The 20,312-nt window shown below is 36.2% G+C and overlaps 1 protein-coding gene across 1 annotated transcript in view; it reads left to right on the top strand.

Moving 5' to 3' along the window:
* The window catches only part of MYO16 (myosin XVI), a 258,883-nt gene that overhangs the window by 147,897 nt on the left and 90,674 nt on the right, over positions 1 to 20,312 (top strand). Inside the window, exons 20-22 of the mRNA XM_042867357.1 lie at positions 5,128 to 5,200; positions 14,323 to 14,475; positions 15,033 to 15,233. Of these exons, the coding sequence (XP_042723291.1) occupies positions 5,128 to 5,200; positions 14,323 to 14,475; positions 15,033 to 15,233 (427 nt within the window). The remainder of the gene's footprint in view (positions 1 to 5,127; positions 5,201 to 14,322; positions 14,476 to 15,032; positions 15,234 to 20,312) is intronic.

Here is a 20,312-nt window from a genome sequence, read left to right as displayed (position 1 = left end):
GCAGTGACACTTTAATGCCCCGTACACTACATCTCTCTCTGTATTACCAAGTCAGCCATAGATTTCTGTTTCAAATAAAGCATATAGAATATATCTGGATCTGTACTTTCTGAAAGTTTCGGTATTCTGACTGTGTAATCTTATTCCCAGTGAAATTCAAGTACTACCAGAGAGTAGTTGTGCAACATTTATGTGGGTAAAGGAAAGATCTCAGGAGTCCCATTCTCAAAATTCTTGATACACATTATCTGATTTATAGTATGATCATGAGTGAGATATTTCTGAAATAGAAGTCTGCCCAGCTAAAGAAAAAAATCAGAGCCTAAACTAAAATTTTTATTGATCTGTTATTGAACACAGTAGAAGGATGTTGAGTATGCAGGAGGGACAGAAAGAGATTTCCTGTTCAGAATATGAGCCCACAGGAGAACTGTCTTTATATGTGGAGGTAGGGGAAACTTTAAAACATACGGACAGTACAAAGTATTGAGTACAGCATTGTGTGTAGCATCATATTTTGAGATCTGCTTCAATCTGGGTCTTTGCCAGTGTTTCAATGAACAATACAGCACCATGTTTTAAAGTGTAAAACAAATTTTGCTTTAAAGAGCCAGGGAAGTGTATGTGTTGCTAATGAGAGAACTATGGACCTTAAGACAGTTAGCAAAAATGTGTCTTATTTCCTGCCATACCTATCAAGTTGCTCAAAGAAATGTCCGTCAGATGAAGAGTCAGTGTTTCTTTCCACTGTGCCCAACTACTCTTTATCTGTACATCTCATGCTTGGTTATGGTAATTTAAAAAGAAAAACAGCAATTGTTGAACAAAATGGCTGAGCGATTTGGAAATTACACCGTCTCCACAAAAATCTCAGAATCTTAAAAAAAATACTCAGAAAAATCACTCTCAAAAGTCTGGTTTGTTAGTAACTGTTTGAGATGAAGAACTTTTACAACTGGGAACATTAAGCTATTGTCTCATGAATAGAACTGTTCAAGAGCCACATTTACGGCAGCAGGTGTCTTCTGTCCCTGTGGAGCACTGAGGATGTCTAGGTAGGATCCTGAGTGCAGCAGGTCTCAGTTGAAGGCTTGGCTATATATCCCATCTAATCATAGAAATATTTCCTCATTAGCCAGTATTGCTTCTGGTTTATCCAGATGAGACATAAGCTTACTCACTTCCTTCCTTGCTAGCAGAAGTTGGAGGAAGAACAAGAAACCTTATATCCAGGCAGATGAAAAGGTTTAGATTATATAACCTCAGCAAATTCACCTCACTGTCTTGTGCAGGTAGAATATGAAAAGCAGCAATGGGAATGAACCCTATGGATTTCAAAGCTGTAGACTTGACTGAAATGATTGGTCGGAACTATGTAAAGGGAATTCTGCTCACCTACATGAGGAACGGCATAAAGTTTGAAAGTCCCTCATGATGAATGACAAGAGGTGTATTAAGATGTTAGATCTTCGTACAGGATGTTTTGTATATGTATGTTATTTTTAGGAGTTACCAAGACTTTTTACGTCATTTCTTCATAATGCAAATGTTATGCATACAAGATCAAAGGTTGTTTCTAGTCTATGAAGAGCTAATATACAGCGAGAATCGTGAAGAAAAAGGTAAAACTAGAGAGATTGTAAAGTATTTTTGGCTGAAAGGCTGTTTTGTAAGTCATGAAAATCAAATCAGGTATGGTCAGCATCCACTGTATGTTTAACTGTATATTTAACTATTCACAGCTATGTACTTGTGTCAGAGATGGAAACATTCTTCAAATATTGGCAAGGTGCTGTTCTTCTAATTTTTATGTGAAAAATTATTGTTAAACCCCAGAAGATATAATAATAATAATACAGTAAAAGTAATTACGATTTTAATAATTGAATTTCATGTCCATATAAAATGGAAGTGTCACCTTCTCTTATCTTCTAAATAAGTACAGAACATTACCTCATGAAACTGAAGGTTTGGTCACCAGTATTTTAACTGTTCTACTTACGCATATTAAATGTTGAATGTCTGAAACATAGTGAAGACAATTGTCAGTGATGCTCAGCAATCATAAAAAATTGGGTAAAATAAAGGAATTCTTCAGAACAAAAATACTGTTTTTAATACTTGCTCTTTTAGACGCAAGTGGCATGCTCTTTCATTTCTAAACAAGGAATCATGCATGCTTTATTTTGCCTTGGGAATCTCTGCTATGTTTAATTTAAGGAAAGTAATTTTCTTGGAATTAATATGATTGACAGATAGCCAAGAAACTGTATATGGACCCCTCTGTCTGAGGAGAAAGGTAGTATGAAACAGGGGAAGACAGAAAATAAAGTAAAATAATTTGTAACTATAAAATATGTAATTTTGATGTTGCTCTGTCTGTTGCTATTTAATTTGCAAAATATGGGCAGTGTTAGTCGTAATCATAGAATAATCATAAGCATAGATTGCAAGGGACCTTAAAGATAATCTAGTTCAAATCCCCCTCATAGGGAATATTCCAGTACATAAAATTACTGTCATTCTTCATGAAATCTTGCATATAAGTGTCACTACAGGAAGAAATTATTACCATCCTAGTGGAGACAGGTCCTTGTTCTATATTTGCCCTGTTGATAGGGTTTTCATATAGTGTGTACATCTTCTAACATTTCACAGCCAAGTTTATCAGGTGGAGTTCAACAAAATATTAGGGTGATATGTTTTCCTGTCAAGTAGATACATCTCCATGAAAATTAAAGTGTTTCTCAGAGATGCCACAATTTTAATAAGTAATATTACTTGAAGTAGATTATACACTTTCCCTGAGAGTGCTAGAAACTTGGACAAGGGTGGTGTTGGTTTTTTTGCCTGATTTAGAGTGTTTTTGTAGATCAATTTGTTTTGGTCTCTTCCTTATGCAAATGCTTATGTATTTATTGAGAAAGAATCAGGAAGACTGATTTGACAAAACAACAGTCATGGCACTCAGCCGGGATGTAAGCAATCCAACCTCAAATCCATTCACTGAATTAAACAGGGAAGGGATGATCTGTTCCTTCAATATTAAGTACATCCTAATAATTGTGATATATAAAGCAGTATTTCAGCTACTGTGTTACACAGCAGTTCCTGTTACACTTTCCTATGAAAGTTATAGCTAAATAACAAAACAATGAAGTAAGAATGGACTCATATCAAATAATCTGAAATTCCAAGCAATTCCATGCTTTTTTTTTTTCCAAAACTTTTTTGAATAACATGATAATTCTGGTCTTCAAGCATTATTCACAAGTAGTTTGTTTTGAAAATGTCTAATCCTTCTTCATAGAAGTGAACAAGTTTTTTTCAAAACACATTAAGGCGAGGAATGTACATCCATCTAATCAGTAACACTTGAGAATAAGGCTTACCTTTTTGCATACCATTTAGATCACACTCAGAGGAGATAATGATACATCTGTATGCTTCTTGTTGCAGAAATTTCCTTGGAGGCTAATCAACCTCACGATAACCTCTCTTGCCCAATAAAGTCATTGTAGGCTAGATTTATTACGTAGCTCTCATTGTCTGACATTTATGTGTATAACCAGTCTTGTGACAATGAGTAGTGCGTTGAACGCCTTACAAATGAAGACAAACTTCATGGATATCGTTTCTGAAGAAGGCTCTTCTAGTCCCTAAGGACTGTTTTGTTTTTGTTATTTTCTTTCTAGTCTGTTTTGCAGTACTCTTATGTTATTATTATTTTACTGTTTTGAATGTTAATATGGGATTTGTTTTCAGGGCTACTGGATCCTGATCCAATTGAATGGTACTGATGGTAATTTTATATTGACTATAGTAGACCTGTAATGAAGCACTAAGTAGTGGATCATCTTTTTTTTTCCGTTTTCTTCTATAATGTGGTATATACAAAAATCTAAAAGAGGAAATATGGAGGAAAAATGTGGAAGTAGATCACAGAAACAGAAGGCTGCAATATCATCTGCAAGCATTTACATATAGTATATACATTTACAAATTGTGATGTAAAAGAGAAAGGAAAACTCATCTGCTTTAGAAGGCATCCATTTCCTTTCTCATGAATGGAAAGATTTTTCCTTTTCTTTTTTTCTCCTCTCCAAGACAGCTATTGGCTATAATGGGAAGTCTTTCATTTTACTTGGAGATTACTTCATCCTGAAGAAATTCACACTGCATTCATAGTGAAACTACAACCTGCTTTTGACAGGTTTTTCTCTCTTTAATGTTACATGAAGAAAAAGTCAGACTCAGTCACCCCAGCATTGTTATATAAAGTCCTCAAATTCTTCCAAAGCAAGAAATAGGGTATCCCAAACATTCATTTTTCTCCTGTAATGGCTTAAGTTCTCCTTCAGATCTGGATGACAATCTTAGTCCTGAGTAAGTAGAGAATAATAGCTCCTTTGTCCATTTCCCATTTTCCTTATCTAAATCCTAGGTGACTATCCTATCCTCGCCCTTACTGGGCAAAAATAAAGCCCTTTTCTTGATAGAGGTGTATGATAAATAAGGTACACTGCCAACAGGTTCTTTTTTTCATATACAGAGAAGAAATGTCTGTCCTCTTCATGCCAAAATCCTCACTGTTCTTTCTCCTGGGAGATGTAACCTCTTGTGCAGGTGGAGCTCACATCCTCTGCTTGATTCTGGCAAATGGGACTTTGACTTAATGATCCCTTGATGTGCATTCAGTAGAGTTGTTCTGGCTGTTGGGGAAATAGAAACTGAAAATAGTGACTGAGTGCATTCAGACAATTTAGAAACTTCCCTTCAGTGGCTGTTCCTTATCTGAGTGAATAGATACCTACATCTTTAGAAACTGGATTTTCAAGAAACTAAGCATTTTTTCCCATTCTTTTTCAAATTTACTTTACAAGACAGTTACTAAAACAATCTCAACACTTTATTTATCTTTTATGTGAGAGATTGGTGAGTAGAATTTTTATTCTGTTGTATATATAGTCTGCATGTGTGCTTCAAACCATTTTTTTTTTAAATGAAGGCCATTTTCATGCTAGAGCAGAAACTTTTGTAAGGAACAACACATATATTATTCTCTTGCTTGAAATCTTACTATTTATAATATGTGGTGTTTTGTTGTTTTGTTTTTTTTTTTTTCAGCGATCGGATATTTGAAATTGGAATACTGGATATTTTTGGATTTGAAGAATTTCAAAGGAATACTTTTGAACAGGTAAACAGCTTTGTTTTTCTGAATTCACTATAGCTGTCCATCATCCACAAAGATTAAGTTTCTTTTTTAGCCAAACAAATGTTTTGATCAGAAAATAAATTTCAAGAAGGAAAAAACCTGTTCATAATTTTTTTTTCTCTGTGTTCATGTATGGGTTTGAATTAAAACCCAGGCTTTGTTGAGTTACAGAGTTATTCATAATTTTAAATAATCTGGTAAACATCTATCATAATGATTTGAAAGAGCGGTAGTATCAGCATTGAAAGACAACCTGAGGAGAGTAGTTAGTGTTGTCCATTTTCATGCCTGTGAAAGCGATCCTTCTGCTAGGTCAGCGAGTAGGAAGAAAATAGACTGGATTGAGATGAAGACCAAAAAGTCTTCAGATGCCTCAGATAAAAAAGAAAAGAATGAAAATGCTTCATTCTTTGAAGTGCTGTTACTGGCAGATGCATCTCTTTGTGACTTTTCAAAATAAGACTTTAAAAGTTGAATTACATCCATGGAAAATAAATTAAACTTTAGCTGAATGAATGCCTAAAAATCCTTTTAAGTATGAAATATTTTTTTGAAAACTGGATCCTCCTTGCCTTTAACACTACTCTCTGATCAACAAAGCTCTTGTTGAGTGCATATTCCAGAGGACATTAGCAACTGTACACTGCATGCTGTAAGAGATGTGTAAGTTTTTGTCGTTCATTCAGTTACACAGCAGAAGTAAATCAGAGCAGTAGAAAGAAGAAAACAAAGGACCTCTTATTGTTTGAAATTAGAATTTGCCCCTTTATCTCAGTTAATCCATTGTTTTATGGCTCAACTTTCTCATGATATGGGTGTCATCATGCCATATTAGTTCAGTATGTGTAGCATATTTACATGGATGTAGTTTCCAAAAATCTGAAAGCACAAAAAGGTGAGCTTACCTTTGTCTTCAAAGTAACATTTAAGAACACAATAACATATTTCCAGTTCCCCTCTCGCAAAACTTTTTTTGCTGTTACAGTTCTGCCTAGCTTGAAAGCTTTGCTGGCCTAAAGATGATTGCCAATATCCATAGCCATATCCATTCAGTGAGAATATCTTATTTGGGGGAAAATATAAAATGAAAAATAGAAAACATCTTGATAGACTGAGGATATGTCCACTCAAAACTAATCCCATAATCTCAGCAGTTGGACTTGATAATCTCTGGAGGTCCTTTCCAACCCCTACGATTCTGTGATTCTGTGATAAAACCTAATGATTAACAAGGATAAAATATTCCAGACATTCTAGAATTTCAGAAGAGAGTAGTGCATCTTGAGACTTACTGGCTTGTTGTTTTTCTTTTCACTGACTCTTTTCTGCATTGTTTTCTGTCATGAAATACATGCAACTTCTGTGACTGATATCACAAAAAATACCATGAATTCTTTCAAAAATAAATCATTTTCTGCTTAGCAACTGCAGATGTTGCTTAACATGAGCCCAACAGGAAAATGAGTAAAAGTAGTTTTCGTATTTCTACATGGTGAACATGGTAATTTCAAAGTCAACTGTGAATTGTTATTGTATTTTTTTAGTAAACAAGTATGTATCAGGAGACACTGACTGTCCCCCCAATTGGACTGAGTGGGTTTCATTGAGTAATACTGAGTAACAGTATGGGTCATTACATCAGAAACTAGTGAATTGCATTCCTTAAAAGACAGAATGGTGGTGAGGGAATTACAAAGTTCATTTTCATATCAACTCTGTAGTGTGGTTAACACATCAGATTCCTGAAGCGATAGGTTGCAGTATCAGCAAACGGAAGCAGATTGTATCTCCACATGGCGCAATGTAATCACGCGGACACACATACTGCAAACTGCCTGCACTCAGGAGCTGTGCAGCAGTCTAGCCTCGCTCAGTATCCTGCCTGGACTAGTTAACTCTGTTGATAAACAGGCTTGCAGCCCAGATATGGTCCTCACGCAAAGCACTGCATCATGTCTGCAAACACGTCCAGTGTCAAGGCCTGTGATTGCAGAACGTTAACAGTAAATGGGACTAGCAGCTGAACAGTGTAGGAGCTGTAAAAATTATTTTTTCATTACATTTAGATTAACATATTTTAAAATGGCACTACAAAAGTAATTTGGCAGAAATTATTCTTTCGTTTCAAATTAGTGTAAGACAAGGCATTCTGTTCGTCCGCTTTCATGAAAATAGTCATAATATTTTTTTAAGAAGGAATAAAAACCCGTGATTGCTGCAATCTGGGGATGTTCCAAGATGTGTGAATCTTTCTGGTGACTCAATTCAGGTCAGTTGGTAGACATGCTAATAGAACATTTAAAATAAGCCAACAAAGAGCTAAGAGGATGGCGAAGGGACTGGAGCACCTCTCCTGTGAGAGGTGAGAGAGCTGGGACTGCTCAGCCTGGTGAGGGCTCAGGAAGATCTCAGCAAAATATACAAATACCTAAAGGGAGAGTGCAAAGAGGTTGGAGCCAGGCTTTCCTCAGTGCTGCCCAATGCCAAGACAAAAGGCCATGTGCACAGGAGGCTCCCTCTGAAACCCAGGAAGCTCTTATGAGCTGATGAGGTCTTCTCCTTGGAGACACTGAAAACCATCTGGACATGGTCCTGGACAACCTGTTCTAGGTAACTCTTGTTGAGCAGAAAGACTGAACCAGATCATCTTCAAAGGTTCCTTCCAGCTTACACCATTCTTTCTTTGATTCTCTGGTCAGATATGTTGCAATCATTTCAGGAAACATAGCAATGTCAGTTTTCGGTGGTTTTTTAGGACCCTTATTTGAGAGCAACTACTTTTTTTTTTTCTGTTTAATTTGCACTTCTTTAGAAGTAGAAAATGTCTTCTGCTCTTCTGATAATGTTTAAAGCTAGATTAGATCTTATCCATAGTCCTTCACAGCACAACTCCAAATAATCAGATAAGGAATGCTGCTGTGTTCTTTATACCATTATGGCACTGTGTTCTCTGACTGCAAGAGAATACAAATGAACTCATGGCAAATGAATATAAGCCGTAAGCAGGAGAGAAGGTGGATGAAGTTGTCCGCATCATTTTCCCCTAATTCTTTCTATGTTTATTATATCAGAAGGACCAGATGGTAAAGTAGAAAGGGTAGCACATCTTTCTCACATGTAAACTCAGGGTAATCAAGATCTGTAATTGTGGAAGATTATAAAAAAACAATAATGCAGTTAAGTAAAATAGGCTCTAATAGAGTATTTCCTCTCTGTTGTCTAAATCAAGTGATAAACTGAAAAAATATTTAGCTTTTCTAAGTAATGTATTTAGCTCTTGAACGGTCTTTTTTGCATCTGTAGACCTCTTATGAATTGCGGAAAAAACTGTAACCTCTTTTTTACAGGAAATGTAAGTGATTTATCTGAGTCAGGACTGAGACAGTCAAGTGTCTCTTGACTTTCATTCAACTCTATGCCTATTAAAGTGTGTTCAGTAGTAGAGAAGTGTGTCTCCTGTGGCAGCTCAGTGCTGTATTCATTTTACCGTAGTGGTCAGCTGGCTCCTAGAGCACAGTGCGTTGCCTGCTCCACTCAAGACTTCACCACTTCAGAGTCACTACAGTGAGGCAAAAGAGCTTCTACAGTCCAGCTGTGTTCACAGGAATTTTTGCCTGCGTTTATTACTAGGTTTAGAAAGTCTTTTAAATAATTACTTAACTTTGCTGAGACTTCATTTGATTTTGTCATGTCACCTTCTCTAGCCAAATCAGTCATAATGAAATAATTTTTAAAATAAATTACTTTTCCTCATCCATAAGCCTTTTTCTAGCTATCTAAATATAAGTTCATGTTGCCTATTACAGAGATAGGTAGACATGAATAGGTAAAAGTTACATAAATTAACATTCCTATGGTCATTACAGTCTCAGTGATAGCAGATGGGAGGTCAGTACGCAAGTGTCTGCATTGAGGCAATCTGAAACACAATTCAATATCTAATTTTATACAGAAAAATAAATCTTATTTGGTGTTAGCTCTCCTGAGGAATAAAATTGTGGTCCAGCTAGCCTCCATGCGCAGGAAGGCTTTATTATCCCTGCCAGAAAACAGCAAGAGCCAGCTGCCCTGTCCAGTGAACCTGTCATGCCCATCATAATGGTCACTGTCATGCATGGTCTGATCATGGTGGGCAGAGCCAGGATCAGTAACTGGGACCATCATGAGCAGTGAGGCAGCAAGCAGCAAGTCAGGGCTCAGGTCCCATCAGGAGCAGTTAAAGACATGTCTGGAAACTGGCACTGCCGTGGGGCCTCTAGGACAGGTACAGGACACAGACATGGGGAGGGGCCCAGAGGAAACTGAGCAGGACCATAAGAATTAGTGCCCTCAGGGGCCTTACAACCCTGTGCTATAATTTATTCCCCAACCCAGTTTCTGACAATCTTTCACTCCTTGTGGCTTTTGTCATGTTGTAATCTTGTTCCCCATCAGTCTCTTTGTACTTTTTTCATTCTACTCACATTTGTTTCATTTGGGCAGGATGCTTATCTGCCCAGTGCTACAGAAAGCCACTGGAAAATCAGTGTTAGTCTTTTTTAAAGTTGGCTACCTCAGTATGCTCACTGACTTGTACCTGACATTAAAATACTCCTTTATTATTATTATTATTATGTTTTCTTTTTTCTTTTCCAGTAGAAACAGTGAGGCTGAAAATAAAATCCTTTATCTATAAATTTAGACTCCCAGACAGGGAGATAGGGGAAATGCTGCCCAAGGTCTTTTCTTAACTGGCTTCTTGCTTTTTCACAGCAGCACCCCATTGATCCCATTACAGCAGTATTCATGACCAGCAGTAGGAGGGAAAAAGTGGTGTGGATGTCTAAGTCCAGATTCCTTCAAATAAAGAACTGTTATTATCTTATTAGTTCCTTGCTTGTTTAATGTTCTTGTGTGTTCAAAATCAGGTGGATGTATATTCCAGTTTGTACTGAAATTTTATCCTTTGTGGAAGAGCTTTACAGACTCTTTCTTGTGGAAGGACTTTCAGGTAGCAAATATACATAACAAAATTTTAATATATGAGGGTTGCTCTGAATGTTCTCTATTTTATTATGTTGGCCCACAATGTCAGAGACAGACGTTGGTGTTATGGCAGTAGAGGCAGAGCCTTCCCACCAGTATTCCATTACACGTTGTTGCCGTGTGAAAGATGGCAGCAGAGGGGTGATCTGACAGTGGTGTCTGACATGGAAGTGAAGGTGGAGCAAAGGTGTGCTGCTGAATTCCTCCATGTGGGAAGAATGGCATCCACTGTCATTCACTGATCCTTGCTGAACGTTTCTGGAGACCAAACAATGGATGTGAGTACAGTGAGGTGGTGGGCAGTGTGCTTCAGCAGTGGTGACAGCAATGGTGGGTCATCTCCACTGGCGCAGTTTTTTGTGACCGTGGCATACAGGCTCTTGTTTGTTGCTGGTGAAAATGCATAGCTAATGGTAGTGAAAATGTTGAAAAAGAGTGATTTTTCGCTGATAATCTGCTTTATCAAACAATGTTATTGTGCTCTTTATATCTGTTGCAGTTTCTCTGGAAATTAATAGAAGGCATTACTTTCAGACTGAACTTTGTAGCACTGTCATAGAATCACAGAATGGCTTGGGTTGGAAGGGACGTCGAGGATCATCAAGTTCCAAACCCCTGCCACATGCAGGGCCACCAACCTCCGTATCTAATACTAGACCAGGCTGCCCAAGATAACATAAATTCTCCGTGAAATCAAGTTCTTCTGATAGAGTCAGAAGCACTATGAGTTTGTGCTGATTCTGCATGGAACACAAGAATTCTGTATTAGGTTCTAAAAAACAAAGGAAGAAAAGTGATAATTTCTAGTGTTATACATTCATTAAAATTATTCTAATTGGTACTCTGCATAAAAGCCGTGGAAATCCAGAAACTGTTGCACAAAGTAGTAAAAGACAAAAGAGATGCGTGTATATATGTGTATCTATGTATGTCTTTTTTTCTCTTAAAGTAGCAGATATAAGGGAATAGTAACCAATATACTTCTGAGAAATGAGTGATTGCCTACCTTTAGGCAATCTAAAAATATTTTCTGTATCTGTTCTTAGTAAACAGAAGTTGAGAAGTTGATTCAGCCTTCCATTATCTCAGAATCATGTTTTTGTGAAAAGCTGGAGCACGTCTTTACAAATTAAACTTGCTGTCATAGTTCCATTGTCTTGGCCAAAAAAATAGAGTCTGGTAGATGGGTTGATATGACAGGGGTAAGCTTTACTCAGTGCTCTTAATATACATCCCTTGAGTGAGCTAATCCTTCTGCACAAGGAAGGATGTAAGCAAGCTTTGTAGGAGATGTTTACATCCATTGGTCCCCCACTGGTTTCTCCCTTTTTTTTTTTTTTTTTTTTTTTTGCTATGGTTTTTCAGATGTTATTTTCTATACAGTGAGAAGCAAGGGAACAAAAACAAAAGCAAACAAACAAACAAACAAAAAACTCCAAAACATTAATGATAGTTGCTTTTCAGACTTTGGAGCACAGTATAATTTTCTACCTTAATTTTAGTTTTGAGTATGCTGCCAAATGCAGTAAAGGAAGAGAGGTTAAGTTAATGTAGTGAAAGTCTACCAGTTTTACCAGATGGCACTCCATTTTTTTTTCCCAAATACTGCAATTTGCATGCTACTTCAAGTTCAGTTTAAAGACTTGAACTTGACCTTTTTGTTTTCTTTTGTTTTCTTTCAATATCTTAGAGGTACCTTTTAATGAAGACTCTGACACATATATTGTGTGGGTTTTTTCCCCACCTACACATGACAGTGAGTTAGGATTAGAAAGGAAAGTGGAACAGAAGGTTTCTAGTGAAGAAACATACAATGGAGACAATTAAAGGCATGCAAAGCGTAGTTTAAGCATATTTAATGACAAGAAGCATCATTGGTAATGCTGAGTAACTTCATAAAGTTAAGTAAGTGTACAGTGCTTAGAGGTACTCCCACAACATTTATTTTGGGTAAAAAATCATTACTGCTACATTTCCATCTAGTTTGCATGGGTGACATTAAGTACATGTGCTTTTCTCAATTTTTCTTTGGACAGGAAACATGTCATTATTTTATAAACCTCATGTGACAGACCAAAAGAAGATGAGTTAGCAAAGGTAGCTGTGTTCATTTTCATCAAATTTCTACATTTCATCTGCTTTAACTGTTACAGCAACTTGTTTCAAGCATTTAATTTAAAACCTGCAGTTTATCACCTTTTTTCCTGTGGGATGTATAAAACATTGAAATGGGGAATTATATGATGAGAGCGTTTTGCTTTTCAGCAGCCGTTGGCTGCTCTCCTGGTGCTCATTCTGCAGAGCTGCTGCTCACAACCACTGCTAGATAGAACAGTGAGTTTATAAGTTTATGGGGATTTTGTCAGCTTCTCTTACGGTAAAATTAATTAATGGAATAATTAAATTGCTCTCTAAAGATCTCATTTGTAAATATACATGGCAAGTGTCATGTCAAAGCTTTACATGTCCTGTGAAGTATAAGCTTGTGATGTTATACATGTTTTCTAAAATAGTGCTAAGAGTTTTCTGAAGAGATTTTGGAACTAGAATTTGAATTTGGGAAGCAAGCGGCAAAGCATATGTTTGCCTGACACAAAATTTAAAGAGCTTTCTCCTTCCATAAAATAATTGAATAATATAAATCAATTTTATACTTTCAGAGTTAACAAAATAAGACAAAAATCCTGCTTTTAAAAAACAGTGTTATTATTTGAAGCTGTCTTTTGTCTTCACTTTCATGCATTGGTAAAGACAATTAGTAACAGACATTTGGTTACAAAATGTGTTTCTTGTTCTATTTCTTCTTATAGTTACTGACAGTGGCCTACTTCATTGTAGAACAAATGCAAGGTGGCTATTCTAGCATGAGGAGCTGATGGAAAACTCAGGCAGCTATAATTCTTTTCTCATTGTCTTTCCCTTACCTGTTTTTTTTTAAGCCTGTATATTTATGCTTGATCTAAATGTTTCATATTTTTAACATGTCTTGCTGGTGGAATTAGTTTTTTACAATTTGTTCATGGAAGGTCTAGCTTATGGCCAAAACAAATATGTGACTGGTTTAATGTTAAAAGAGACTTTGTGCAGACGTTCCTTCCATCATTCCTCATACAAAGTGTCTTCCAACCCTCTGAGAGTTTCTGTTTTCTTAATTTCGTAGTGATAGTTAATACACCATTGGAGGAGATTTTAGAATTCCCCACTAGAATTTCCATTTTAATATAAATAAAATAGTTTAAGATTTATTCAACAAAGTTATTAAACTTTGAAGATTATGAACTTTGAATAAAGTACAGAAGGTTCCAGAATAAGCTTATTCAAGCCTCACCTATTGGTAAATGGAAACAAGGTTTGTTTTGAACTATTTATTTTAGAAAAGTGTCACTAAAGTCTTAAAAGGCAATCAAAGTAAATATTTGAGAGTTTTTTATATTATTTATCGTCACAGACTTTGAACTTTTCTATTGAAGACTGTCTTCCTGCCAACTTTCCCTTAGAATATCAATAAAATGGAGGGAGTCATCTAGTAAAATTTTGCTAGGTGTTTTATATGGTCTATTTGAACAAAACCCAGTGAGTTCTGGTGCTCTTCTGTGTGGAAGCAGGGTTTGAACATATTTGCTAATACTAAAATAATTACATAATCGGGATCTTAAGCAAATGTGTAATTTTTTATTTTATTTTATTTTATTTTTTCAAAAAGCACATTGCATCTGCATAGTCTCCCTGAATATATACAGCAGAGGAACATTGAGCATAACAGTTTATACTTAAAGTTGCTCTACTTCAATCAATAGAATTAGAATAAATTTGCACTGTTTGTTAGGGATGGTATTTGATGATTCTTATGAGGAATTCGCAGTGATCTATGCAGACAGAAAACTGTTTATTCCCAGTATAATACTAATAGCTGTTAAAATGTAAATTTCCCTAGGGTCTTCCTAATCGGTGGTCTACAGAGAGATAATATGTTGTGAAATGATGTTTCATCAAATTTAATATTAGATGTACAGAAAACCCTACACCAATTAATTATCCAGTAGTCTTCTAATCTTTATGTTTTCTTTGTTTTGCAATAGCTGTGCATCAATATGACCAATGAGAAGATACATCAGTATATCAATGAAGTGCTTTTCCTACAAGAGCAAACAGAATGTGTACAAGAAGGAGTTACCATAGAAACTGTGTACTCTCCAGGAAACCATACTGCAGCCTTGGATTTTTTCTTTCAGGTAGTCTTCAGATTCACTTAATATCATTTGTATTTATATACATACTCGCTATATTAATACAACGCTTTGCTGTATTTTCTGGTTTATTGAGAAAGTCTGTGGTCATTATATCTGCTCTTAAAACTTGAGGGTTAACAGCTTTGTAACAATCTAGGGTTGAAGAAGACGTAACAGAAAGTCGTTGCCCACATGGATTCACTTGTAGTATCTGCATATCATGCTGTATTCTGGATGCAGCTATAGTACTGACCAGTCTCTGCTGTGACTTCAGCAGCTTTGCACCTGGAGCTACTTTCTGGTGTAAAATATCTAACAAGAACATAGCCCAATCAGTTTCCTAAAAGATCAGCAATGATTATCATTTTTGACAAATGAAATATTATTCCCTGAGTTTATTGCAAAGTTATCTTTTGGAGACTTAACAGAATATTTATATTGTCTTTTTTTTCCTTTTCTTTCCATAAGATGATGTTTACCCTGCTAAATTACAAGCTGTTTTATTTCACAAGCAACGAATTCTGCTGCATAAAAACAGAAAATTCTATTTTTCATTTCAGAAACCGTCAGGCTTTTTGTCAATGCTAGATGAAGAAAGCCAATCTAATTGGTCAGTGGAACAGAGTCTTTCTAAACGGATTCAGTCTTACCTAGATACATCAGACACAAATACAGTGTACTCCTCCACAAAAGATGGAAATGGCAACCTTGCACCAAAGGATCAGGGCTCTACCTTCACTGTTATGCATTATGCTGGCCGGGTAAGTTCTTTGAGTGATTGGTTACACACAGTCTGTGAAAAAGAGTAAATTCTGCAAGGGCTGTCCAACATCTGGTTGTAAATAACAATTCACTTTTTAATGATAAATTTTCAGGTTACAGCTTAGTATCAATGCAATACGTGTATAGAATCAGTAAACACCCCTATGGTGTTTTCTAGTAGTGTTACAGAATAGGTATGTGTCGAGCAGGCCTGTTTTTAGCAGGATTGTGTCTACATAACTCCAGCTCCTAAACTGTGTCTTCACTGATTCATTAGGAAGAGGGGAAATTGCAATATCTTGCATAAATGTTTAATCCCCTTTTAGTTGGTTTTTACTTTGCTTTCCGAAGTTATTTCAGAGCAGTAAAGGTTCTTTGCAGATCCTGTGCTGTATTTATAGGTACCATGGATACCAGTATGAATCTGGTTCAAGAAAAAAATGCATATTTTGTTGCTAATCTAACTAAAATATCTTTTTTTCTCTCTCTTTTTTCCGTTGAAATCTCAGAACATTGCTGTGTCTCTGAATCTGTCTGTGAAACAAGATGAATGTTTGTCACTGTTGATGGCAAAAGCACAATCAGTTTTGTTAGATAGGCCTCTTACCCTTTTCTTTCCAATACTTTCCCATTTTCACATTCCCTCCACAATGACCTGCAGCCATAATCAAGTGAAATAGTTATACATTTAATTTTTTTCTTTTATAATCTGACAGATCGGTCCTTCTATAGTTAATATGATGTGCTGCCACTTCTCTCTGTTCTAGGCATAGTATTTGAAATAAGCTAACAAAATAGTAGAGGCATAATAAATTGGAGTTCTCCGTTATCTCTTTTAAAAAATTTCCAATTAAATCAGGTGAGAATATAAATTGAAAGTTGCAGGAATCAGTCCTTACATTTGAACAAACATCTGAAACGAGCACTGTGTTCTTTCATACTCTCCAAGTCTTAAGCAGTGATTCCATGAGCTGTCTCTTCACTGATGGAATCCTGTACAAGCTTTGTGCCTGTCAAATTGAGAATCTGTGTTCAGCTGATATGTGTAGGATCTACAATATTGTGATCACATGCACCGTGTTGTTCATAAATATGAATGTACTTGCTATTGGTTGATGACTTTGCATATTAGGTGACTTTAAAAACCCAAGAACTCAGGAAAGCCTGCAGAATCTGGCTTTTTCATGACAGAGTGGTGCTATGTGACCTCTTAAGTAATCGCTTCAGAAGCCACATGGACACTGCAGGTACTTCAGCTCAACCAAACAACTGACACCTAGGTGCTCCTCTCTTTACCTAAGCAAGAGACAGAAGAATTGAGTTCAGTGAGCAAGAAACAGGGCAATTATAATAAAGTCTTTTGATTGGAATGCATATTACAATGCTAAAACCAAGTGTAACAGCTTTTCTGCTCCTTTCTCTGAAAGGTAATTAGAGCAATCTTACCTTCATGTGATTTTCCGTGTAGCAAATGCTGGGAGTTTTTCCAGTATGCTGCTAAAATATCAGTTTGGATTCAGAAGTGAGCTCTTGCGAGGATAAGAACAAAAGAAAAATAGCTCTCATCTGTGTTGCTAAAGGTATTCCACTTGATAACACTTTCTGCTATGACAAATAGTTAGGTGGAACAGATTTATGCTACTGACTATTGGCAGTGGGTACTCTTTGGGAGATAAGTTCAAGACTTGCCTCCAAAATAAGACTTGCTGGCTCTGTCATATCTCTAGGAAACATTATGTCCCCTGAGCTGTCCAGAGAGATGAGAAATAGGGCTGTACATGCTTGGCTTCTTTGACCAGATTTTTCTTTTGCAGCAATATATTGAAATATATATATAGAAAGTGTATTTTATGGCTCTCACTTGGCATCAGCGGTGTTCTGACGCAGGCAAATTTGTTCCTGGCCAATGATAGAACTATGGTCATTATGGAAAGGATAAAGAGTATTTGGGCAGTACTTAAATTCTTAACCTAAATACTCCGAATATCTCCCTGGTGGCTCTACTTTCATCATGAGGCCTTCTACTTAAGCCCAAATTATTTGCCAAAGGTAAATGATTTGAATACCTCTGCTACTGAGACAGAGTTAGATAACAGTGTAATGAATGTTTTGTGAATTTTATTAGCACGTAAGGTGATTGAGTGAAGAGCTGACAAAGGGCACTAGATGTCTAAATTTCTTTGTAATTCTGTTCTGTAGTTCTTAGGTAAATATATTTTCTTATAGTTGTGTTGTGATTATCCAAATTTGTCAAGGCAGTTCTAAAAAGCTTCCATGCACCAGAGAACTGATAAGAAAGCAGCAGCAAGGCATCCGTATTAATATCACAATCACAGCAATAAGCACATTTCTTGAAAACGAAAGTTTTCTTACTTTGGAAAGAAGGACTGGGTAGGAACATTTATTAATGTTGAAGTTTCAGGTGTCAGGTTCTGAAACTTAAACTGTGAGTGGTCTGGAGTACACTTTTCATTAATGTGTGTTTTATCCTTGCATGGTTGTTTACATTTTTTTCTTTTGTTACATAGACTCTTGGTTTGACCTTTTCTAATAATAGTAATAACATTTAATCTAAAATTATGAATAAATAGATGGCTTTTCAAGTAATATAAATTCACACATTCTTTTGAAGTCAGTGGAGATCCTTCGGTTTACATTGGCCTAGGAGCTATGCCAGACTGTCAGGTTGTACTTTGCAACCATATGGCATTAAAATGTTCATGTCACTGCCAAAAGAGAAGAGTTCCTGTGCAAGCGCTTAACAGCCCCCACTTTAACAGTGACTGAGCAATTCCAAAACTGTCTTTAAAGACAGTTGTACTTTTCCTATGTCATGGAACTCTTATTGAGCTATCACTGGTTGCAATTTCCCTGGATTTATGATAGGAATTTACGTAAAATCTTATGATAGCACTGTTCAACTAAATGATTCCTTACATGTTTTTTTTTTTTTAATCAATGGCTACATCTTGCTCAGTTGAATTTTAAGAAATCAAGTATTTAAAACTACTGATGCTGTTCTTGAGATTGCACTATTACTATGTGTTGTACGTATTTCGTATGTTATCTGTGATTTATGTTTAACAAAATTTGTTAAAAGATCAGACTTTAAATACATCAAGTTTTATTGGCATTCAAAAATAAGAATTTCATATATGAAGTGACAGTATAATTTGACATGTTTTGGTACTCATTTTTTGTAGTCTGATAGCAATTAAATGAGTTTAAACAAGTTTGGTATGAAACAGTTTTCCTCTGTATTGTTACCTTCAGAAATCCCCAAATTCACAACCAGGGAGGATTTTATTTTCACTTACAGCAATTTTTCTCTGATTAACTTGGTAACTCTGATTAACTTCACCATTAACTTGGTAAAGCTTTTCAGTATTTACATGAGTATAGCTGAAAGATGAACCAGACACAGAGGGTAGAAGAAGATTTACCAGTAAAATGTGGCAGGTAGTCAAAATTCTTCATTTCTAGTCTCAATCATTTGTATTCAAGCAGGGGCTCTGTGTTACTGTTTGTGGAAGTAACACTGAATGTAGGCTTTATGTTTAACAGAAGGTGAGGGCAGACAGCCTGATTTCCCCTAGGTAACAAAACTTTTAACTGATTTGTAGTTCACAGTCAATGTGAAACTGTGACATCTGCAGCAAAAAAAAAAGTTAACGTTCCAAGTTGGATCTGGTGTAGGCTCCTTTTCAACAGGTTATGTATGTAGCTATATCTCCAAAAAGAACTGGGTTCTGATGTATTAACACAGGTAGCTACCATTACAGTAGCTATTTAAGCAGCTCACATGTGCAGTTATATTGGAGAAAGTAGCTATTAAAAGTGCTGCCTTACTGAAGTGACCTGCCATTTGATATTTAATTGAGATGGCAGTCTTTCGTGAACAATACCAGTATCTCTAGCCCTATATTACGAGGAAGTTATAACTGACACAAAAGTGTCTGTGCAATCTTGAAGACAACTGACATGTTGATATCTCAATATTTTATCTTAGGATAGTCATAGGAAAGTTCTCTTTGTTTTCCATTATCACGTATTTTTGATTGATTATTGTTATGCATTGTGAAGTATCACCTGTTCCCTTATGCTTTATGCTCAGTAGCCTTCCCAGGGACTGCACATACCATACTATTGTTCCAAGCCTAATTAGCCTTATATTATTTCAGAACAGGCAGTACTAAGAGAAGTAGAGATAATGGTCAGGAAAGACCCAGAATCAAATTGAGTCCAGGAAGGAGTATGGGGAAGAAGCTCTGAGTAATATGTAAGGGATAACAACACGAAATTTGGAATCCATGCTTGATTTTCTAGACAAACAATGCTTAAAGAAAATCTCTATGTATGATACCTTTCAGAGAGACCTTAGTTGTTTTTTTTCATATACTCTTGACTGCTTTGGAATGGAAAAAGTGGGATAGAAAAGGAAAACAACATGCACAAGTAAGCTTCTGCACACAGAAGAGATCAGTGCGTAAGTGAGATTTTTCAGTGAAAGCCAAGAGAGAATACTGTATTACACAAATGTGACAGAACCATCCTGTGGAAGGAAGCAAATAAATCTTTCTTCGTTTCTCTTGAATTTTATTCTTATGCCTGCACAACACTGTATCTGCCTTTATCTGCAGGAACACTATGATACAGTAGTTAACTCCACGATGACATGCTTAGCAAAGGCTACTGAGAATAATAGTACTTGATAATATCAAGTATTTTACTTTATGCCCTAGTTTTAATTTTGCAGCTGAACAGAATCCTACAATGCCTTGATGTATTGCAAGTCTCTTCTAAGAACCCTTTAATGTCTTGGTATCCAAGTGCTCTAAGACAAATGCTTATCTGTTCAGTTCAGGCAGAAGGTAGAAAAGAATGATTTAGGTTTTGTAAGACTAAAAATTCTCGTGGAAACCTTTATCTGAAAGTTGTTTTACATATTGCCCTGAACACCAGCAATCTGATCTCTTCTGGAAAAAAATCTGCTTGTAGAGGTTATTGCTTTGTTTCTGCTGCCTGGTGTAAACGTAGGTGTTCCCTGCTGCTTTCTCACTGGGCCTGCCTGGAGGAAA

Source organism: Lagopus leucura, unplaced genomic scaffold (assembly GCF_019238085.1).
Source record: "Lagopus leucura isolate 7727_CA_CO unplaced genomic scaffold, USGS_WTPT01 Super-Scaffold_100001, whole genome shotgun sequence".
Lineage (NCBI taxonomy): Eukaryota > Metazoa > Chordata > Aves > Galliformes > Phasianidae > Lagopus > Lagopus leucura.
Note: the sequence above shows the minus strand (reverse complement) of the source record. Positions and strands in the feature narration are given on the sequence as shown.